This window comes from Pinus tabuliformis, chromosome J, assembly GCF_031772625.1.
Source record: "Pinus tabuliformis cultivar Carrire ecotype Pingquan chromosome J, CPIR1, whole genome shotgun sequence".
NCBI classification, from domain to species: domain Eukaryota; kingdom Viridiplantae; phylum Streptophyta; class Pinopsida; order Pinales; family Pinaceae; genus Pinus; species Pinus tabuliformis.
Genome location: NC_142295.1, coordinates 251,925,988 through 251,950,511, shown reverse-complemented (window position 1 = coordinate 251,950,511; position 24,524 = coordinate 251,925,988). Strand labels below are relative to the sequence as shown.

The 24,524-nt window shown below is 39.1% G+C and overlaps 1 protein-coding gene across 4 annotated transcripts in view; it reads left to right on the top strand.

Moving 5' to 3' along the window:
* LOC149226719 (Ribosomal L18p/L5e family protein) overlaps window positions 1–24,524 on the top strand; it is a 65,781-nt gene that overhangs the window by 5,418 nt on the left and 35,839 nt on the right. For 2 of the 4 annotated variants that reach the window (XR_016247747.1, XR_016247745.1), the window contains one exon: window positions 17,433–17,569. The exons of 1 other annotated variant lie outside the window; for it this stretch is intronic. Coding sequence is in view for 1 of the 3 variants with exons in the window: in XM_089377573.1 (XP_089233699.1) it covers window positions 17,433–18,170 (738 nt within the window). In the remaining 2 variants the exon portion in view is untranslated. Of the gene's footprint in view, window positions 1–17,432; window positions 18,629–24,524 lie in introns of those variants that run through there. One more of the 4 variants, XM_089377573.1, reaches the window with a different exon arrangement.

Below are 24,524 nucleotides of genomic sequence, written 5' to 3'. Positions count from 1 at the left end.
GACAATCTCCAGGTTGAGCTAGCCTCACCTGAGAGTTGCACATCTCTTCTTCCATTAAATTCTGTTGTCAAATAGTGGAGACTGAGTGACAATACAATTAGAATGCCAATACATCATTCAACCATCTAGATAAATTGCTATTTATACTGTGATCTATGCAGAAGCTGGTAATCGATAGAGCAATACCACCAAAAAACTCTAACATTAAAACTTATGCCAAAGCTCTTCAAATTTATATATTTACACTAGATTCAATGATCCAATTCTTCCAATATGGGCTTGTATCTCCATACCAACTGCTACCAAGCGCATCAAATAGATTTAAATATGAAAACCACTCAAGAAATGCTACCAAAAGTCTATGTACCTTTGAAATTTTTGTAGATTTGAGCAATATTCTTCGTGTTTCTCATAGCCATGAAGTAAATTTAAATAGTGAGAATAGAAAGTCCTCCAACCAACAGCTGAAATGTATTCATCATCAGAATTGTTGTGCAAAAACCCTTCAAACCCAGGTTCATGCATCAATCTCTCCATTTTGCTGCTGTTGTAACCATGCCAAGGAAGAGAAAGAGAAGGATAGCTACCAAGGCAATGATGCTTGTTGACAACTTTCAAATGGCAAGCTAATTTCAACCTAAAATTGATCCAGATGGATATTGGTGGCCACCCGCCTATTCCACTTGGACCCCCACCATTGTTTCTTTTAGTTTTTCAGTTTCCTTAATTATAGCACAATGTACTATTTTTGGCAGTTTTTGGGGTCCTGAACTGCCAGAGCCGTTTTGAGGGCCTAAATGACGTTTTTTCTGGAAAACGAGCAAACGTGAGTCTTCGAATCACATTGGAGTCGAAAGTTATAGTTCTCGGATAGATCTTTCTAACGAGGTATCGTGTGCATCAAATAGAGATCGTATGCCAAAGTTACAACCCTGGGAAGTTGATGTACCAATTTACCCCAGTGGGCCCATAGTTTTGACGCTTCATCTCCTAGGGTTAGGTTTTTGGATGTTTAGGGTTTTCCATTGTTTCTCAATAATAAATAGGCCTTTGAGCCTCATTGTAACACAGTTCAGAGGCATGTAGCTGCGATATCTCTTCTCTGAGATAAACTACAATCTCCTGAACTAGTTTATTTCCATGTTCTATGTAAGCATATTTCAATTCTTTGATATTAATGAAATGAAGTTTTATTTCTGCTGCATCTCTGTGTTTATGTTTATATCTATATTTTGTTGTGTTCCTGCATAAGTTCGGATCAATGGTATCAGAGCGATCTGCTCTTTCTCTATTTTTCTTTGCATGTCCCCAACGAGGTCAGGGTATAAGGAGTTAGGGCTTGAACTGGTTGAACCTTTGCAAGACCAACCTCGCAAACCCCGACAACCTCCCATGGTGGAAGAAAAGAAAGACAGGGAGCAAGAGATTCCTTCAAAATATTGCTTGAAGAAGCCCTCGAGCGACAGAGGAACGTGATGATGGACAACTTTGCCCATATCCTTCGGTGGATGCCCACAGACGATGCATCTTCATCCGACAACCACTCTAGAGGCACCACTCCCTTCAAGGTACAAGTCAACTTTGATATTCCCATATTTGAAGGCCAGATAGATGCAGATGTCATAGATAGATGGTTAAATCTGTTGGAAGGGTATTTTTCGATTCATGAATTTTCCAATAGGGAAAATATTACTTTTTCACTCCTCAAAGTTGCCCCCCACGTTAAGGACTGGTGGGAAACCTACTGTGAGTAGAAGGACGAGAGGGAACCCTCACTGTTTTCAGCCGCACCCACTTGGAACTCTTTTTGAGATGCCATCAAGGAGCAGTATTACCCCATCGGAAGCTATGAAGATAACTAAATAAAGTGGACCACACTACGACAGGGAAGGGATTAAGATGTGCCGGAGTTCACAAATATTTTTCATACCCTTCATATGAAGTTGGGTATCAAGGATTTTGAGCGACATTTGGTACTCAAGTACCGCGATTATCTGCACAAATACATCCAGGACGAGATGGATTTAAATAGAAGAAACGAGACTTTGGATCTGCGAATCTAAAGCAAGGGAAAGGTGCCCCCAAACCGCAGAACAAAGAACAAAGCCAGGACAGCCCATCAAAGTTGCAAGCAAAGAACAACACCACGAAGACAAAGAAGGACACAAGAAAGTGATGTGAGTTCCATAAGAGCCCCACTCACAACACAAGTGACTATTAGACCAACCAGTCACTGGTGGCCAAGTTGAAGGCTTTAGAATCAGATGCATGTTCCGACTCTGAGTCAGAACCCGACAAGGGGAATGACAAAGGGAAGCAGATTATTAATGCGGAGCCCAACGCCACTGTTGCCAGCACCAAGATCTAGAAGATTGAGCGTGAAGATCCACAGGAGGGGGAGCGTCTCTTCCACTCACAGATGTGGGTGAAGGGTTCGCCACTGCAATTCATTGTCAACAATGGGAGCCAAAAGAACTTCATTTCAGTAGAGGTCGTGAAGCAGTTGGGCCTACCGACCACACCACACCGTAGTCGTACACCATCGGGTGGCTTCACCAAGGATGAGATCTCCGCTTCAACTAGCAGTGTCACCTTCCCTACAACATCAAGCCCTTCACGAATGAGGTATTGTGTAATGTTGCTCCTCTTGAAGTTTGTGATGTATTATTAGGCCAACCATACTTGTGGAAGTGCCATGCTGTATATGAGTCAAGGCCTCGCACTCTTATTATTTCTTTGGGTAATAAGTTATATAGGATACTGGAGGTAGCCCCACCTACCGCCATCTCTTTGCTCTCTACTAAGTAATGCGGTAAGATCATCTCCTAGACTAGGAAATTTGTTTTCTTTCTAATTCACTCTCAAAGTAAGGAGAAGATCGTGGCCACATCCATGGCCCCTGGGAATGGCTCCTCCACGCAGCAGTTCGTGGAAGATATAGGGATGTCTTCTCCTCACCCACATGGGTACCCTTGCACTGTCAGGTCAAGCATTCGATCAATCTAACTCCCGGAGCACCTCTACCCAACGGGCCGATATATCGTCGCTCCATTCTGGAAAATGAAGAGATCAAGCGGCAAATCCAGGAGTTGCTGCAAAAAGGGCACATCCGACCAAGTTCCTCGCCTTGTGGGAGCCCGATTGTACTTGTACAGAAGAAGGATGGGACCTGGAGGTTCTACATTGATTATCAGGCACTAAACAAAATCATTATCAGGAACAGGTATCCAATCCCATGGATTGATGACCTTCTGGATTGATTCAAGGGGGCTAAGTATTTCAGCAAGATCGATTTGAAGTCTGGCTATCACCAGGTTCCAATAGAGCCCACATATGTATGGAAGACCGCCTTAAAATCCAAGGAAGGCCTTTTTGAATAGTTGGTTATGCCTTTCGGGTTGACAAATGCCCCTGCTACTTTTATGAGGCTAATGGATGACATCTTGCGGCCCTTCACCAACTCATTCGTGGTTGTTTATCTAGATGACATCCTCATCTTCAACAAGAGTTGGGAAGAACACTTGCAACACATTCGACAGGTCCTTCAAACCCTGCGGTAGCACAAACTGTGTGCCAACTTGGAGAAATGCACCTTTGGCATGAGCCAGGTCCAATATCTGGGTTACATCATAGATGAGCGAGGCGTGCATGTGGATCTGACTAAGATCCAAGTCATTTGGGATTGGCCAGCCCCGACCACTCTAACAGAGCTTCACAACTTTTTGGGCCTTGCAAATTTTTATTGGAGGTTCGTGTTGGGATTCTCCCATATCACTTGGCCTTTGAGTTAGATTACCAAGGGTGGAGCGAAAGCAAAGTTTTCTTGGTCCAATTCCCAATAGAAGGTGTTCATTGAGTTGAAGCGCCACCTCTGCTTTGCACCGGTATTCACATTGCTAGACCTGCGACAACCATTTGAAATTGAGACAGATGCTCACCCAGCACGGGCATCCAGTGGCCTATCATAGTGAGACACTTTCCGACCCAAATTAGAAGTACCCCACCTATGATAAAGAGATGTATTCCATCGTGCAGGAGCATTACATTCTAGGGAAGGAGACGGTCATCCACATCGATCACCGACCTCTTCAATTTATAAAGACACAAGGGAAGTTACAAAATGATCGCCATCAGAATTGGTCTATATATCTGCAACAATTCCACCTGAACATTAAATACAAAAAGGGCAGCACCAATCATGTTGTAGACTGCCTCAGCTGACTCCCAGTTGCAGCACTGACTACTGTTCTCAACTTTTGTGGCCACAAGACCTTTGAATGGTTGAAACTATACAAAAATGATCCAGAGTTTGCCTCCACATACCGGATGCTAGCAGATGGCAAGAAAGTTCTTGATTTCCACCTCCAGGACGCATTATTATGCTACCTGGGCCCACCTTTGTGTTCCTTCAAGCAAGTGTGCCAAGCTGATTTGGGAGGCGCACTACAGTTGGGTTGCAGGACACTTTGGTGTGAATAAAATTGTGGTCGTACTACAAAAGTACTTATACTGGCCAAAAATCTGACAGGATGTTGGGAAATATATCAGATCTTGCACTGCATGCGCCATCGTCAAGCCAACCATCAAGAAGCAAGGCCTATACACTCCTCTTCCTACTCCCAGCCCAACATGGGAATCCATCTCCATGGACTATCTGTCTAGCATCCCTTCTACCAAGCATGGCAATGACTGTGTATTTGTGGTCGTGGACAAATTTTCTAAGATGGTTATATTGGCAGCCTGCAAGAATGGTATCACAGCAAAGGACACTACCAAACTCTTCTTTGAACGAGTGTGGGTACATTTTGGGATCCGCAGACCTTGATATCAAATTAGGATAGCAGGTTCCTGAGCACATTCTGATCAGGCCTCTAGACACTATTGGACACCAAGCTCACCAAGTCGACTGCATTCCATCCCCAAACTAATGGCTAGACAGAGGTCGTCAACAAGATGATAGTGCACATACTCCGCATGTACAACTCCAAGCATCCACGAACCTGGGATGAGAGCCTTCCCTATGTGCAACACAACTATAACAGAGCTCTCCATAGCTCGACTGGTCGCAGTCCCTTTCAAGTGGGTCTAGGATTTCAACCATTCTGATTGATGTTGCCATGCCTCATGCGACTACAACAACATAATCCACACATGTACTGTCTGAGGTTGATAAAGCAACCAAATTTATTGAACGCATCCAACACATCCACCAGCAGGTTCACGACATCTTGGAGAAGTCCAATGCCAAGTATAAACAACAAGATCAACATCGGGTGCCACACAAGTTTCAGGTGGGTGAAAAATTTTGGTTGCATTTGTAGAAAGAATGCCTTACCAGAGCCCATCAGAAGCTCATACCACTCTGATATGGGCCTTACACCATTACCAAGGCTGTGGGAGACAATGCTTTTGAGCTCAGTGTTTCCCCATTCCTTGGCCTGCACCCAGTGTTCAATGTGAACCGCCTTCGACCATACTTTCCACCATTATTGGACACATCAAACATTGCAGAACAACTCACACCAACAGAGTTAAACCTAGACTGCATGGAACATGCCACAACTGATCGGATCATGGACACACAAATCAAGAACACTTGCCAGCAGAAGATCCAACTGTATCAGGTTGTCAAAGCTGGCCAACTCTTGCACCAAGGCAAGTGGCTCACCAGGGACCAAGTTCAGCAAAAGTTTCCCCATCTCATGGAGGCACCCAATGCAATGGGGACCATTACTTCCTAATGGGGGAGGACTGATCCAGGTGGATATTGGTGGCCACCTGCCTATTCCACTTGGACCCCCACCATTGTTTTTTATTTTTTATTTTTTTCGTTTTCTTTGTTGTTCTGTTTTTCAGTTTCCTTAATTATAGCACAGTTTACTATTTTTGGCAATATTTTGGCTCCTGAACTTCTGGAGCCGTTTTGAGCAATGTTGCATGAATTGTACTCGTATAAGACTCGTCACGGCATTGACTTGTTGACTCGTATAAGACTGGGGAACGACCCTTATAAGTCTCATATAAGACTCGTCAAAATACAAAAAAAACTTAAAATATGGTACATTTTAAGCACAAAAAAGAAACTAATGACAATTCCAATTGTTATAAGTTACAAAATCCACAATATATGCAATAATTCATAACATCATCTCGTATCTATAAAAGTACAACATAACATATTCGATTTTTGTAAGTAAAACATTTAGATACTGAATAAGAAAATGACTCATGATTCCATAATTAAAATAAAAAAAATGTCAGCAAGTTCAAAATTCAAATACATATGTCATAAATGATAAATGATTGTCTCATAACAATCTTGAGTCTCATCACTCATGGATGACCACGCCTACAATAAGCCCTCGTGGGGCTAGTGGTAACATCAGAACGTTGAAGCAACTGTGAGGCAAGTGTATTTGGAATCTCCATTTGAGATGGCAAACTAGAGAAATCCTCAGTCTCTTCATCAAGCCAACTCAAATTAGGGGCCTCCTCCTCCACAACCCAATCAAACTCTAAATCAATAGTATCCAATAAAATTGGATCTGTATCCTTTGGTTGCACTTGTTTTGTGAGCATTCAAAGGTTGTAGTAGATGAAAACCAACTTCTCCAACCTCTCATGCTCCAACATGTTTCTCTTTTTGCTGTGGATGTGCTCAAACCAATGTTGCACTAATCGGGAAATAATCGCGATTATATCGTTTAATCGCGATTATTTCAACTAAACGATAAAATCGCACGTAGTAATCGGATCAAAATTTTTTTGCCCGATTTTTTGGGAAAAAATTGTGGGAATATATATATATATATATATTTGAGGAGGAGGAGGTGACCCAAGCTACCCCTGTCACAAGTAGAGGACGTGGTCTACCTCCTGTAGCTCCTACTTCTTCAGCTTCTAGAGCACAACAGACTCCATAGTTTACTGCGGTCTGCCAACTCCACCGACATCTACATCTAGAGGGGCAAAGGAGATCAATAGTATTAGACTTTAGTTATTTGGTTCATTTCATTGTATATGACATTATGACTCATGATATGAGATACATTATTATATTTTTTGTTGATATTTTGAGGTTGAGTTGGGACTTAGGAGTCAGGACTTACTATTCAGGACATGATTCACTGTTATGTGTGATTTTAACACTAGAAATGATATTAAACATCTTATATATTAGTTCTTTTATCATATTTATGTGTCAATGTATTTATTTTATGTTGTAGATGGTTTAGATATTAAAAAAATTGAAAAAAATGAATATTTTTGTACCAAACTGTTTTTACCCGATTATTACCGATTTTTTCCGATTATTACGATTTTTTCCTCGCGTTGATATTATCCCGTTAACGATTAGTGCAACATTGGCTCAAACACTAACCAATTGCGCTCACAAGAAGAAGCATTGCAAGGTTGACTCAGAACTCTGATGGCGAATTCTTGTAATTGTGGTGGCTCACCACAATCTATCCACCAATGAGCTGTAAAAAAATAACAACAAAGATTATCAGTTTGCAATGTCAAACATATAAAAGAGAACTAGCAAAATTACAAGCTAAGTTCTAACAATTTGCACTTACAAGGCATTTTCTTGTCCTTGAGACATTGGCTTGAGCTGAATCCAAACATGCCAAATGCTTCCTTGTACATATCTCGTTGTATGTTGATTTTGTCCTGAATATCTTGATTCAGGAACATCTTCTCAATGCATATCATGACACCTCTCATCACCTCGGGATCTCTTTGAATGCTAGACCCCTCATTATAGAATAAGCTTGGATTGAGATATGCTCCTGCTGCATGCAATGGTGAATGTAGTTGCCTGTCCCACCTGGAATCAATAATTTGCCATATAGGGAGATATTTAGATTCATTTCTTGTATATAAAGTCTTGATGGCCTCTTTGGCCCTATCCATGCCCTCATAAATATATCCCATTGCAGGTTTCTCTCCATCCATCAATCTCAAGACTTTCACAAGGGGCTTAGTGAAGCTGACAATCTCAGTGACTTTGTCCCACAAACTATCACCAAAGACAAATGCTTTCACAGACAATGCTTCTAGTTTTGTGCTATCTTTCCAAAATACCCATTGCTAGCTACAAAACATTCTTCTCAAAGCTTGGTACTCATACAAAAGGATTTGGAGGGAAAGAAAGTTTGTAGCAAACCGTGTGACAGTCGGGTGACTAAGCTCATCCTGTGTGAATTCCCTCATAAGGTTCAACACCCAAGCATGATTATAAATATACTTGGTAATTTGTTTGCATTCTTGCACAACATCTTGCACCCACTCCAACTTCCCATTGTCCTCTAGCATCAAGTCTATGCAATGGGCAGCGCATGGAATCCAAAAAATGGTGGGATATTTAGCACAAATCAACCTTCCAGCTGCCACATAATTTGTTGCATTGTCCGTGATTACTTGGACAACATTTGCAACCCCAACTTCCTCCACCACATCAGCCAACAATGAAAAAATCAAATGTGCATCTTTTACATTTGCAGATGCATCAATGGATTTTAGGAACATGGTTCCTTTAGGGCAAGCTACAACAAAATTTATTATTGTTCTACCCCTCTGATCTGTCCACCCATCAGACATAATTGTACAACCTGTAAATTTCCATGAGCTTTTAATGCTTTCCAATTGTTCCTTGACACACTCAAGCTCCTCATCTAGCTCTTTCCCCCTAAGTGCATTATAAGATGGGGCTTTGTATCCAGGGCCAACACTTGCAATGGCATCCACCATGGGCTGATAAAAATAAGACTTTGCATAGTTGAATGAAAGACTGTTATGGTACCAAAACCTCCTCACTGCCATATCTGCCTCCTTCCTCTTCTTTTCATTAAAACTCTCCAAGGTTGGTTGAGATCCTGGAGTTGTACGAGGACTGAAGAAAGAAGAGGTTATACTCCTGTTTGCCACAACACTTGAAGAGGAGTTACCAATACTTGGACTTTGAAACTGTGTTTCACTCTGAGATGAAGATCTACCTATCCCAACAATCTCATCCTTACTTTTTGCCCTCTTAGAACTTTCTTCTTTTATGGATTCCAAAGCAACTGCCATTTCAGTAGTGACTTGCCAACATCCCACACCATTCCCAGGAATTCTGGCTAGGTGGTATTTCAGCCTGTTTATGCCTGCATGCATTGTGGCATTGCAATAATTGCACTTGATATGGTGGTCATTACCGGCAATGATTCGTTGACCATGTGCCCATGCCGGATCATGACACTGTCTGCCCTTTGGTGGCATGGTGACAAAATCTGGAAGAAAAAAAAAAAAAAATTTGGTCCTCTGGCTGAGTTTCTCAGCCACACAGGGCCGCTGGGGTAATACTGCTCAATGGAGTCATTTCATATATTGACATAGGACACCTATTTGGCTTATTTCATTAGGTAGTTGTGTTAACTATTTGGCCTAACCACTAGATGCTAATGATACCTTGTTAATTTATAATGGTTGCTGAATTTTAATGAGACCTTTATTACATATCTAAATAACCTTATTAAACTTGGACTCATAATGTTGGAGTGTTAATATCCCAGCAATTCTTTAGTGCAAAATGTTCACCTCCAATGACAAGATGCCAATATTGTAGGGTTGTTTTATCCTTTCTCCAATAGTTCAATTCAAAAAGGGGACCATTAGACTTTGCACTGTGTTGTCCAAACATTTTTTTAGCATGTATGACAGGTGAACATGACCTGCGCAAGCTGAGGATACCTGCAGTGAGGGGGATCAACTTGTAAAGAATGATTACTTGTCATAATGGCAACTTACCTGCCAAATCGTTGCCTGCCATTCCAAATCCACTAAAGAAGATAATAGAGATGTTGTTGATCATAAAGGGAATCTACCTGATTTTATGATTGATCAGTACCTCCTCTGATGGGTTCTTGCTTTGAGGATGTGGCTCTTTGTCTGAAGCCCCACTAAGGTGGTGAGTTTGTTTTCCTCAGCGGATAAGATAGCCAGAACCCTGAATTGAATCCCATGTCCTGGCTTGCAGCCTCCACATGCCTCTCCAAAATCTTAAGGATCAAATGAGAGAATGGTATCCTTTGCCTTCTGCACCAAGGAACCCTGATGACATTCAATCTGTCCAACCCTCCCATGCTTGTACTCCTGAATTAAAGTGGAAGGTGAAGGAGCTTTCAGGGGGTCATCCACATTCAACACCACCCTTTCCTTCCATACTCTTGTTGCATTTTGTCATGGGAGGGAGAATTCAACTGTCTCCACCGGCACTTATATCTCCTTAACACTCCCTCTTTCAGGTTTACACCATTGGCCATGTGATCCGCTTCTTTGTTGATTTTTCTTCTGACCTGTAGAACGATAAATCTTTCAATGGATTCAAGCAGCATCTGTGTACCCTCTCACAGAGCTGAATGATTTGAGTGCTAGGGATTTTGGACTGGCCTCAAAGAGTGTAGGCAATTGTTAGTGGATCCCTGTTGCAGCGAACTTGGTCCAAGTTTATGCTTCTAAGGAAAAGAAGGCACTAGAAGATTGTTGTTGTATTTGCTAAATCATTTGTGGTTTGTCCTATCTGCCAAGAGAATTTACAGATTGTATGGGCAAGACAATCTAAAATCTAATAAGTTGTCCTACTCCAACATGGTCTGGACTCTGGTTTTCCTTTTGATGCTTTATCAAAAAATAGAATGTATTTTTTCTAGTCTTTGATCCAACTTTGCATATTTCCTGCAAGGGGTTCTATCTGGCTAGAAATTTTGGTGTATGCAGAACTTCCAGTGGAGCTAGCTCCATAACTATAGGCTTTTGAGCTAATGAATTTCATTATGTTCCATGCCTTGAACTTGTCATAGCCCTTGAAATTACATTTTAGGGTTTCTCTTATGAAGGTTATGGCTTTAATGTCAGTTTTGGAGGGTTGGATTCCTTTCCCTTGAAGATTAGGTTGTTCCTGGCCAACCAGAACTCCCAAATATGAAACTAGGCAACAAAATCCAGATTATGGAAATAATGGGCTTTTCTTTGATGAAACCAGGTACAAGGAATGCCAAGTCCTGAATAAAGAGTATCGGTCCATGACCATGAATGACTTAGGTTTGTTGGCCTCTGTGAGAACATTTGCCCTTACATACTTTGTTACTTTGCAATTGAGATGTTTCCTCCTCTGCTTTACAAAGAATGCATTTTGAGGGTCCATGGATCTCTTTTTTTCTCTAGATTCTCAGTTCCGAAGTGATTCTGGTGGGCCAGGAGCCAAAATAAGGCATTCACCTTTGGCAAAGAACACTTTACTGAAATGCATTTCCAGAATTTGTCCCAAAGAAGGTTTCATTTCGCTTACTGTAGAGGAGAGCCTATTGTCACCTCACCGAATAACACCTTGTACATGCACTAATTGGCACTAATCCCTTGATTGCTGACAGAAACAGCTGGTATTTTTGTATCAAGTTGGGAGGCACATTTAGTTCCCTGCCTGTTGTCTAGCTTAACCACATGAGTGAATCATTTTCCCATACTGAAGTATCTAATATGCAGATTACCTGCTGGATCTTCAACCACCTTTGCAAATCATGAATTTTTATGTTTTCTGCAAGGTTGGATTGGCAAGAATTCTATCCTCCCACATGAGGAAACTTTTTACATCCCCTAGAGTCCAGGAGATTCTTTTTTGAATGATGTTAAAGAAATTTGTGATTTTATTCTAAACATATTAACTGGATTTGTGCCCCTAGGGTAGCGATCCAGTTTTTGATGTAGATCAGGAACGTGGAATCACCAAGATCCCACAATTTTTGTTGTTGGAAACCATTTCTTGTCACCTGATTTGTTCCCGGCAATGTGACAACCTTTTTTGCAGCAAGAAACAAATTATGAATTTCAAGATTCTTTCCTGCAAAAGGAAACAATTTCTGAATTAAGTAAAAACAATTAAAATTTAAAAAGCAAAAATAGGCTTTTCCCTTTTTGGAGGGGAAAAGGACACTGGCCCAGATGGCCTTCCCACAATCAATGGGTGCTTGGGGAAATCTGGCTCCCCTATTTTTTCAATTTTCATTTCGTAACTCTCTACAGGAGTATTTGACGAACAATTTTGGAGAACATATTTGGAGAGTAAGTAGGTTTCTATACAAACCATCAACTGTAATTTATACCTTAATGTTCCTTCAAGGTTTTTGGAATGAAATATATGTGTTTGACCTATTTCCTTCTCTATATTTTGCTGATTTCATGGACAAGATCCCTATTCAACAGTTTTGATCCCTGCTTTATGCACTGATAAATGTTTTTCAATATTTTAATTTTTGTATGATAGCTCATGTTTAATAAGATCTCTGCAAAAACTGTCTGCTCATCATTTGTTAAAGCAGTTATTTGAGAACTTGGAAGAATCTTCGGGAATAATGTATTGTTGGCATTTTAGTTTTGGCTAGGCATTTTTTGCCATTGCAATCATTAGTTACAATAAACATTCCTTGTTTCTTTTAACTTGCACTTGAGGCTTTTTCCTATTCTCCCACCTTGAATTTTGGCTAAGTTCTTGGAAGGCTTAACTTGAGTTACTACTTTTCTATAATAAACAAGTAGTCTTAAATGTAGTGTCAATTACTGGCATTATTCGTTTGTTTGTATTTAGCTCTTGCCTTGCTGAATTTGTATTCCTTCGATTATGGTAAACCTCTGCGTTGTCTTGTTAGAACTCTAGAAGTGATCTTGTTTTTATTCACCTACTATGTGAAATGAAGCCATACGGTTATTATTTTGCAAATTTTGGGTGTTTCCTCTTTAGCCATATTGAAATTTTTGTGATCGTCTGTTTTCATTATATACATTCTTTGGTTCGTATCTATGTTTGTAGATAAAAAATTGAAGCATAAGTTACAAGACTGGATAGGGAGGGCTCATTTTCAAGAGGTTAGTGTCAATTGGTTCAATTTTAAAATATTTGTGCTTCATAGTTCATTTCTTTGTACATTGCAAAGAGATGGGTCACACTTTTCAATTTTGTTTTAATTACTGACAAGATTCATTGAACAACAAGCAGCAACTGAAACATTGTCAGCATTTTTGCCATGCTTCCATGAGTATTGACTCTTCATAATTAGCTTTATTGCTACCATGCTAAGCGTTAGAAAGAACTCCGCAAATCAAAAAGTCAATTACTTGGTTATATTATGCCAAAAGACTGTTCCTTATCATGGCTTATTGGTTGCCAAGCATTTTCTTCATGTTCCCAAATCCCAACATCATGGATTTTTAGTTAGAGAGTATCATTCAATCTTGACGTTGAGGACAAAGTTATCAGAATCAGACTTGGTGAGGCCTTCTACATGAACTGAAACTTGACCTTAGACTTGGAGTTGACTTGAGACTCCACCTTTAATTGGGAGTTGACTTAACAATATATAAAATTTCCAATATAAGAAAAAAATATATTCATGCACATCAATGTAAATATAAACATTTAGAGCTTACTAAGGGTGAGAAAGATGGATGAAGAGTGAAAATGGAGGTTTTGGATTTTGTAGAGTTTAGATTCAGTGGAAGAGCAGGTAGATTACTCCAGTAATCCATTAGAAGGGATCCCGATTTTCACAAATGAAGGTCAGATAAGTAGTAAGGAAGGTGGAGAGCATATGGAGAGGATCAATGTGGTGGTCAACAGGGTTTGTAATTTTAACTTAGGGCACACATCTCCTACTTTGGAAGGCATTGGTAGATGGGTGGTATGAGGTGGACATGACAAATTTGTCACTAGGTCAGGACTTGTCTTAAAGGTGCAGCTTGGAATAAGGGTTGATATGATGGTGTGTCCTTTCAGTACTGACAAGTCAACAAGCCTCTCCTTGCTTAGCTACTTGAAGGTTGTTTTCAAGGCATGTATTAGAAGGAAGGTCTCTAGTTCCATAGAGCTCTTGCATCAAAACTTTGTAGACTTGTTAGAGGTTATGTAGTTAGCGCACAAGAACTAGAGGTAATGCAAAGGAGATGTTATGTAAGGAGGATTTCCCGCCATTTGTGGAGGTTGGGTGGGCCACAATTAGCACAAGGAAAGAGGGGAAGAAAGTATATCAAATTGCTAAGCTCAAAGGCAGAGTTAGTATTGGGCTAGGATATCACTATGGTTCAGGTGGTTGGGATGACAGGTAAAACTTTATAGGGAAATTCTATGGGAGGTTTACAATAGAGAAGAATCTTGCATTATGAAGAGAAAGGACTTGGAGTGAGATTTTAGGTTATGTTCTAGGTTTTCATACCCTGGTAAGAGGATGGTTGGATTTCCATTTCTAGGAGGATGCTATTAAGTTTTAGAAGCAATGTGGTTTTGGGGCTTGGCTTTATTAACTCTGAAAAAATCAACTCCCCATTTTGACCCTAAAGTAGGGATCACCAAGGTCTTTGTTTGGGTTATATTGCCGGGTCTAGTGTTGGAGCTATGGTTGGAGGGTGTTTTGAAGGCCATTGGGATAGTGTTGGGTCCTTCTTGGAGGTGGATGAACACTACAAAACATTGAATTTATGTACAAGGCATTTGGTGGAGTTGGAGGTAAAAGATGGATTGCGTGAGGATATAGAAATGATGGTTGGGAGTTAAGATTATCTTCAACTGTTGGACCTATGTCGGCTTTTTTTTTCGGTGTTCTAGATGTCATGTATATGGACATTTAGTTAATGCCTACTCTTTGAAGTTTCATGGGAAAGAATGGTGGAAAAGGGATTTGTAGGGGAGTTGTTGGAGGTGTCAAAGGAAGCATCATCACTTAATCTCTACATGGGGATGCTAAGAGGATAAATGGACAAGTAACCTAGGATCAGGAGGGTATAATGTTGTTCAGGCCATGGGTGAAGGATTGTAGGAGTGGACTATGCTAAAGTGGTCTTGGAAAAGGAAATTGATTCTTTGTTGGAAGCTATGTCAATTGAGAAGCTAAAAGGATAAATGGACAAGTAACCTAGGATTAGGAGGGTATATTGTTGTTTAGGCCATGGGTGAAGGATTGCAAGAGTGGACTATGTTGTTTAGTTAATGCCTACTCTTTGAAGTTTCATGGGAAAGAATGGTCGAAGAAGGATTTGTAGGGGAGGTGTTGGAGGTGTCAAAGGAAGCATCATCACTTAATCTCTAAATGGGGATGCTAAGAGGACAAATGGACAAGTAACCTGGGATCAAGAGGGTATAATGTTGTTTAGGCCACGGGTGAAAGATTGTAGGAGTGGACTATGCTAAAGTGGTCTTGGAAAAGGAAATTGATTCTTTGTTGGAAGCTATGTTGGTTGAGAAGCCAAGAGGATAAATCGACAAGTAATCTAGAATTAGGAGGGTATAATGTTGTTTAGGCCATGGGTGAAGGATTGCAAGAGTGGACTATGCTAAAGTGGTCTTGGAAAAGGAAATTGATTCTTTGTTGGAAGCTATGTCAATTGAGAAGCCTAATGTGAAGATTGGTGAGTCCTCGAGCATGGAGAATTCTTCCATGTAGGCTACTAATCAATAGGATAAGTTAATTACACCCCCCTCCCCGCCAAAATTAATGATTTAGAAAGAGACCTAGTTATCATCGTTTCTGATAAGTGGCCAGGGCTTGGTTTGCGTAAGGAAAGCCCTATTAGGAATGACTTGTTCAACAAGGTGGGGGAAGGTTATTCTATATCTGTTTTAGGGTGGTTAGGTAAAGAGTCTTAGACCTCATTCTTGAAAAATCCCAGACCCTAAGGTTTGGTAAGGGTCTAAGAGTCTAAAGGAGTGTTGGGATATTCTGCTACCATGTAAGCTGGTGAGGGTAGCACTGTTTTGAACCTTGTAGATACCCTTCTCAATCTAGGAAGGGTTCAAAGCTTATGGAAAAAATTGGTGTTGAAGGGGGGATAGATAAGGATGTGGGCAAGGGAGGTTCCCATCTGGGAAGGGGCGGGAAATCACACATTTACTTGGCTTAGAATAAAGCCCTTAGAGAGGTCAAGGAGGGGAACCAACAAACCATTGAAGGGACACTTGGATTAGGGCTAGCATCGGAATTTATTTGCTTTTGTTGATTCTATCCCTCGATATAAGGGATATAGGAAAGCTCTCAAAAAAGCTTGCCTCAGGTCAGTCAAGGGAGATCCATAGACTTGATATTATAATGCTTCAAGAGATAATGCATCTGAAACATCATTGGAAATGGCTGAAATGCCTTGAAAACACCACTTGCTGTACCATATGGTGTTTCCAGAGTTGGAAACATCATATGGTATGATTGGCAGCATTTCCAAGGTGTTTGTATCCTTTTCAGCGTTCCCAGTGTTTTGGGTACTGGGACATGGCCAGGATAGGCATTTCCTGCAACTTGGTATTAAATATTTTGAGAGCAATAAATGCTATTAGCACTAAATAGCACGTTGTTTCTTGCATGATCTAGTTGTTGTTGTATAAGCATCTTACTGTCAATTATATATATTGCATCACTGTTAATGCACAAGAATATTCATACATTATTCAGCATCATTCATGATTATGCGAAGCATCTGTATTGATTTATATTTATATTGTCAAATTGTTATAAGCTTCTTGAAAGGTAAGAAGTTTCCAACATGTTTTTTTTTTCTTACCTTCCAAGTTTCTTCCCTGTGAGAATATCAGCTAGGATCAGTTGCTTGCAGCAAAAATGACGTGAATATTATGAAGCCAATCGGATGTTTCTGTCCTAAAAGCTGAAGTTCAGAGTTTAAATCAATTTGAACTAATCACTACAAATTTTGTCCATTAACAATTACAATTGTCACCAAATTATATGATTTATGTTTTATACTATTTTAAATCTGTAATTGCTATACTGTTGGTAGTCTGTCAAAGGCACAACAATGAATACTTGAGAGGGCTATTTTTGCGGATGATTCCTTCCAGTTAATCTTGATAAAATATCAACTATGTAATTGTTTCCTTTGTTTTTGCTTCCTCGTCAATTTTTGGTACTCTTTATGTAAGATCTGATTCTTATATTCGATTTCTATTTCTCCACTCTGTTCTTGTTTGTCATTCAACTACATCATGTTTATTGTGTGTCGAAATGCTTTATATATTTATATCTCAGATAATTATCCATAGTAAAAAACGAGTCCTGTAGTGTAGAAGAAATATTGACCAGTCAGGCCTAGAAGTTCTATACAAAAAAGCCTTTTTGTGGCCTGTCATGCATAGCCTGATAATTATTATACTAATTTAATCTTAAATAAACCAGCCAAATATGTTCAGGCATCTGAATGTACATATGCCCAATGTTTGAACAACATCCTTCAGAGCTGGCTATCTATTCAACTGCAGAATTCAGGAGGGAACTGCACACCGATATAGGAAGTCGATTATACTATTATTCAGAATTAACTTGCTATACTTATTTGTCAAAGACCTCTTCATCAAATGTTCCTTTCAAATAGGGCCTGACTCTTTTTTAAAATCTCCCCAGGATATGCGTTTTCGTGGAGACTTGTTGTACAAGTTGGATATTGACTCCCGAGAGCCTGAGGAATGCAATTTCGACTCTCGTGGAAGGAAACCAAAAGGTCAAAGCACCAGGCACCAAATGAAAACCAAATCCGTCCAAGATAATGAGAAGTTTGCAGAATCAAATTTTCACTTGAGAAAGAATAAAAACAAACATATGGCATGCAAGCAGGAACCAGGCAATGAGAATTATGACAATGTGGACAAGGAGTCCAAGTCTGTTCCAGCGGACTTCTGGTTGCGTGAGGAAGAGGCCCTAGAAAGAAAGAAGAAATTGATGTCCTTCAAAGAAATGACAGATGCATACATGCATCCTTTTTGCCTAGACATTTTCATTTCAAAAAGTTCCGTCTGTGCCTGCATTGTTCACAGAGTTACCTGTAATGTTGTGGCAATGGCGCAATCAATTTCTAAGGACATGAAAATTAATCTGATATCTAAAAAGGATTTAATTGCATGTGCAGCAGTGGGTGGCATCCTTAATCAACGTGCACTTGCAGATGATATTTATACAATTGTTTATACACTAAGGAAAGGAGACAAACTCGAAGGGAAACTTATGGTAGTCCTCCAGTCGATCATTGACCATGGTGTAGATATCAAGGTGAGATTAAAGCAAAGAAGGCCAAAGAACTGCGGGTATATGGGGGCTGGTGTAATGGCTGATAATGAGGAAAATGGTCTGAAGGTCCTACAGTGATTACAAAGGAAGGCATAAATACTTTTCACATATTTCCTTCCTAATGTGTTGCCAGGTCTTGAAGATGCTTTGGCATATGTTTTTATTTGTTTTTTCTTTTATTCTTGCAAAGAATTTTATCACTGATGAAAGCTGCAACGAGCACAAACAATGACAGAGCAATACATGCAATGATTGATGTAGCTCTTCTCATTAGAAAAGAGTATCGGTATTTGTATTTATAGAAAATCTCTGCATCCTTGACAAAGCATCTTGGCTGTATGCAGGGTGAAAAATCAGCCATGTTGATTTTTGGACCATTTTTCCTTTATTTTAGGTTCATTATAGAGAAGTGCAAACAATTGAAGGTACTTTTTTTTATTAGTAAATGGACATTGTTTGGACATGTAAAACTTCAACATTTACGATGATGTATTGGGGGAAAACTAACCTAATTTATTTTTGGAAATTTTTTCATATTTTTGTTTTCTTTGTGTACTTCTTAATTGGAAAGAGTATTTTTGCAATCACGAGTGGGCTTTAGAACTTGCATGATAAGGATAATATTAACGCTGTAGCAACACTGGTTCAAAAAACTTTACAATTATTATGTAGGTGAAACCTGTTAAACAATCACGAGTGGGCTTTAGAACTTGCAACAAGTAGTTGGGCTAGGAAGTTGGAAAAATGTTAAACCATTTAAGTAAGGATAAATATGATAATGCATGGAAAAATAAACCATGAGTAAGGAAAAATGTTAACCATTTAACTTGGAAAATGTTATGCAGATGTAACCAATGTTGCGAAAATCACGATCGGGATTAAATCGGCAAGGGGAAAAGATCGAAAAAAAATCGTAAAATATAAAAACATTCAATTTTTTTCAATTATTTTAATATCTAAAGCATCTACAACATAAAATAAATACATTGACACATAAATATGATAAAATAACTAATATATAATATGTGTAATACCATTTCTAGTGCTACATCACACATAATAGTGAATCATGTCCTGAATAGTAAGTCCTGACTCCTGAGTACCAACTTAGCCTCAAAATATTAACAAATAATATAATAATGTATCTCATATCATGAGTCATAATGTCATATACAATGAAATGAATCAAATAACTAATACTATTGATTTCCTTTGCCCCTCTTGCGAGAATATGCAATAGCTTTTTCTTTCCCTCTAGATGTAGATACCAGTGGAGTTGGTAGTGTACTCTGCTGTGCTCTAGAAGCTGAAGAACTAGGAGCTATAGGAGGTATACCACGTCCTCTACTGGTGGCAGGGGTAGCTTGTGTAGGTGGTGTCATCTCTTCCTTTTGTTGCTCCTCCCCCTCTACGCTTTACACTACCTCCTGATTTAACCAATCATCGACAGACTCCATGAGAGGCCTCTCGGCCTCAACTCTTCATGCAGCAGTGATGTCAATCCCATCCAATGAGATGGCCACAATATCAGGTATCCTCTCAATTTGCCTCACCCACAATCGAAGATTGTAGTAGACATAAACCATGTCATTAAGTTATTGGGACTCCAACCTGTACAAAGATCATAAAATAATAATTATAAAAAAATATTATTTAATGAATTCAAAAAATTAATTGGAAATTTGGAATATTTTAAGTTTTAAGTTTAACCTGTTGCGCTTCTTGTTGTGTATTTTTTCAAATACACTCCAGTTGCGCTCGCATCCTGAGGAGCTACATGTTTGGCTGAGGATTCGAATGGCAAGCTTTCACAAATGGGGTACTCTGGCACCATAGCGAGTCCACTATGCATTTACAATAAAATTACAAATAAGCTAAACATAAAAAAAAAAATGAAATTTGAAAGTTGAAGCAAAGTATGAAGTTATGAACTTGAAGAGACAATGAAATTTGAAACAAACTAAAAAATCCCTGGCATTTTAGTCTTCCTATCAACCACAACCATCTCAAAGCTAAATGTGCCACCTGCCATCCTGTATATCTCCATTTCTTTGGAGATTTCCGCACGTTCTGCTGGAGATCGCATCATCCTCTAGACACAGGTTAAGAATCCATCAATGATCTCATCATCGAATAAGAACCCACATGGGTAAGAAAATGTGGGGTTCAGGTATATCCCTGCAGCATGAATGGGACGATGGAGTGTGTTGTTCCATCGTTCATCAATCACTTCCCATAGGAGGAGTTGTTTCTGAAACCCCTCATCTCCCTTATCATCATAGTAGGTCCGAATGGATTCTTTGGCCCTGTCCATGGCCTCATACAAATAGCCCATTGCAGGCTTCTCACCGTCAACTAATTGAAGAACCTTTACCAAAGGTTTAGTAACGCTGCACACCTCCTGCACTCCCGCCCAGAAGTTTTCTTGGTATGAAACTAATCTGCATATGGCCTCTCCCTCTGGTTTGTGGCTAAATGTCAAAGCATGTCACTCATTTGAAAGAAACATTCTCTTCACATCCCACATAGAATTCAAAAGGGATTGAAGAGATATGAAACTGGTGGCAAACCGTGTAATGGCAGGGCGCACCAACTCCTTGTTGTTGGTGAATTTTCTCATCAAGCTAAGCACAGATGCATGATTATATATAAATTTTGTAATGTTTTTTTATGAGTCAACAATATCTTTGACAAAGGAAATTTTTCCTATGTCCTCCAATATCAAATCAATACAATGTGCAGCACAAGGTGTCCAAAATAAAGTAGGATGGCTCTCCATAGGCATCTTTCCAGTAGCAACATAATTTGCAGCATTGTCCGTTATGACTTGGACAACATGTTTTGCACCCACCTCCAAAATAAACACATCCAGCGAATCACATAATAATTTTACATATTTGATATGTGAAGATGCATCAACAAATTTCATAAACATTGTCCTCTTAGGACAATTAACCAAAAAGTTTATAAGGGTTCTCCCATTTTAGTCGGTCCAACCATCTGACATCACAGGGCATCTTGTTTGTGCCCATGATGCCCTAAACTCCTCCAATTTTTTGGTGCAGTCAACCTTTTCATCTTGAAGAATGCGGCCTCTAAAGTCATCATAAGAAGAGATTTTGTACCTTGGGCCAACAATTGCAATAACATCAACATCAGATTGGAAAAATGGATTATTCCTTGCAACGCTGAAAGGAATATCACTCCAAAGGAGAAACTTGCCCAACAACTTGTCAGCTTGTTTTTTCTAATTTTTTTTAAGCATCGAAATGATAGATGGTTGTGAACCAACCGTGGTTATAGAAACAAAAAATGATGAGGTAGCTACAGAGTTGGTTGTAGACATTGACGCTGAAGTAGAACCAGTGCCACTTCCATATTCACATCTTAACACACTCTCTACTAGTTGCTTTTTCAGATCTGCTTTGGTCACTTTGTCTTGCTTTAATTCTTCCAACGATCTCATGATTCTTTAGATGATTTCCGCATTTGTATTGGTGCAAGGTCCTACATCATGTCTAGGGATTTGTGCAAGGTGATACTTCAATCTATAAACTCCTCCGACATACGCTGCCCACACAACTTGCAAGACACGTCTATTCTAACAAATCCTCCATTGGGTTCACCAAATTCCCACAGAGGATCCAATTTCCTTGGCATGTTTGTAACTTGGTTGAACTCTTGAGTTTTAATGTAAGATGAAGTTTGAAGTTGAACTTATGGCACAATAAAAATTGTAAGTTAAAAAAATAAAATAAAAATTACATACATGACATAACACATTAAATTTTTGACCAAAAAAAACTTCAACTCAATCCAACAATAATAGAAAAAATGCATATTCAAACCCAATAAAAAATGATGCAAAAAATAGAGCACAAGAAAAAATTAAACTAACAAATCTAACAATCAAGTTTATTTTTGACCAAAATGAAACCTCTCCACTCTATGTAATAAAAATGAAAAAAAACACCATCAAATCCACTCAAAAATCATTGATAATCAATGGGTTATAGAAACCTAAGCAAAAACAAGAAAAAAAAAACCAAAACAAAATGGCCAAATTTGGTGCCCATACCTAGAAATCACGGTTTGTCAAAAAAATTTGGTCCAAACACGAAGTTTTCTTGCTTGGGATGTTAAAATCTCTCGTTTTTCTCCTCCTCTGCCTTAGTAGACGCCTTCCTCTCCTCCTCAGCTCTCAAACAAGTCCCTTGTCTGTTAAAAATGAGAAATAAAACTCATCAATTTGCTTATAAAACACGTTGTCCCAGAGGGTTGCGATTTTTTTCGTTCGAATCGCGATTTTTTTGAGAAAAACGCGATTTTTTTGAAAAAAAAAAAAAAAAAAAACTAACTTTGTAAAATCGGGCGATAATATCGATTGAGTCAAAAAAACGCAATTTTCGCAACACTGGATGTAACTGAGTATGATTATGAAAGATCTCATAGTGTATATTTAACTAGTGGTAGTATCAAGTGGTATGAGCACACTGTGAAAACATGAAAGAGAGAGAGAGAAGAATAGAATGGATTTTATTAAATGTCCATGAGACCACGAGAGAGAGAATACAATACAATATAATAGATTTTATTAAATGTTTGCAAAGACCATGTTGGCCGATGGGATGAAGTGTAATATCCTTAACAAAATAAGGAAAGAAGAAAAATACATAGTTAAGATATACAAAAAGGTGAGTGGAGAGGTATGGTTTAATTCCCATCATATGACTACACGTATGTGTGGTGCCTCCAGGGTTTGTTGATTGCAAGACCTTAGTCCTAGAGAACATCATCCTTGTTGCTCTTTTTTCCATTTTTTCCATTTGACTGCCTCAGAAAACTGTTCCATGCAGATTTCTCTAGACCTGAACCCTTGAATGAAAACTCTGGTGCATTGGCACCACAATTCCGTTTCCCAATTTCCAATAATTGTTTTGACTTATTTGTTTATTTATTTATAGTGACAGGTGTCATTCCACTTTAATCTAGTTGAGTACATGACGCAGTGTCACCTCACTACTGTGTCCATTTATGTAGTTCAAGTGGTAAAAGACGGAAGTTTTAGAAGTTTTTGTTTTATTGAATCTTGATGCGTTGAATTTCTGATAAGCTATTAAGTCTGCTGAGAGTAGAAAAAACCAATGTTGTGAACATCGTGATTTAATCGAGAAATCACGATTTTTTAAATGCATCGATATTATTGCCTGATTTTTATGGCATGCATCAACCCTAAAAAATCACCAGTGCACGCACAACTAACTTATAATGTATTTTGTTTGGTTTTATTTGTGTCATTTTTCAAATAGAGGTCAAGTTAGAGAGCAAAAGAGGAGGAGAACGAATCCCACTAAGCTGAGAGAGGAGAAAACCGACGATATTTAGGATCCCACTCAAAGAAAATTAGATTGTGGACCGACTTTCCTCAACAGACCGCGGATTTGTAGGTATGGGCATCAAATTCGGCCATGTTTTTTTTGTTTTCTCTTTGTTTTTTCTTGGGTTTCAGTCACCCATATATTTTCCATGATTTTGCTAGAGTAGGGAGTGTTTTTTTGCCATTATTGTTTCATTGAGTGGAGAGGGTTTTTTATTGTCAAAATGCTGATTTTTAATTTTATTTTTTTAAATTCTTCTTGTGCCCTAGGTTCAATCTTACATTAAAGAATTCAATAAACAGGCCAAGACATTTGGATTTTATGTGGGAATATGGTGAACCCAATCGGGTTTCGATAGAGCAAATTTGAGTTGCAAGTTGTGTGGGAAGTGTATGACAGGGGTAGTATTCCGATTGAAATACCACCTTGGACAAATTCCAAAACATGAAGTAGGACTTTGCCCAAACACATGTCCAGAAATTATCCGTATTTCCCTCAAATCATTAGATGATAAAGAGTCAGCTAAACTTAACAAGGAAGTTATGAAGACTCAAATGGAAAGGGTTGGAGTGATGGTAGGTGACCGTTGCAATGGTTCTTCTTCTACATCAGCTTCTACAATCAACCCCATAGCTGCCTCATCATTTTTTGTTTCTAAAACCACATCTGGTGCACAACTGTCTATCAGGCCAACTCTTAAAAAACAAAGGAGAAGACGCTGACAAGATGGTGGGTAGGTGTTTTCTATGGAGTGACATTCCCTTCAACATTGCTAGGGACAATCCATTTTATTAGTTGTGATTTGTTGGACATGTTCATTCAGGAGGTAGGTCCACAACATGTTGTCTAAGTCATAATGGACAATGCTGCAAATTATCTTGTTGCTGGCAGGATGCTTATGGAGAGGCATCCTAACTTGTTTTGAACACCCTGTGTTGCACAATGTATTGACTTGATGTTAGAGGACATAGGAAAAATTCCTTATGTCAGGGATCTTGTTGAATCATCAAAAAGCATAACAAAATTTATATATATCATGCATCTGTGTTTCATT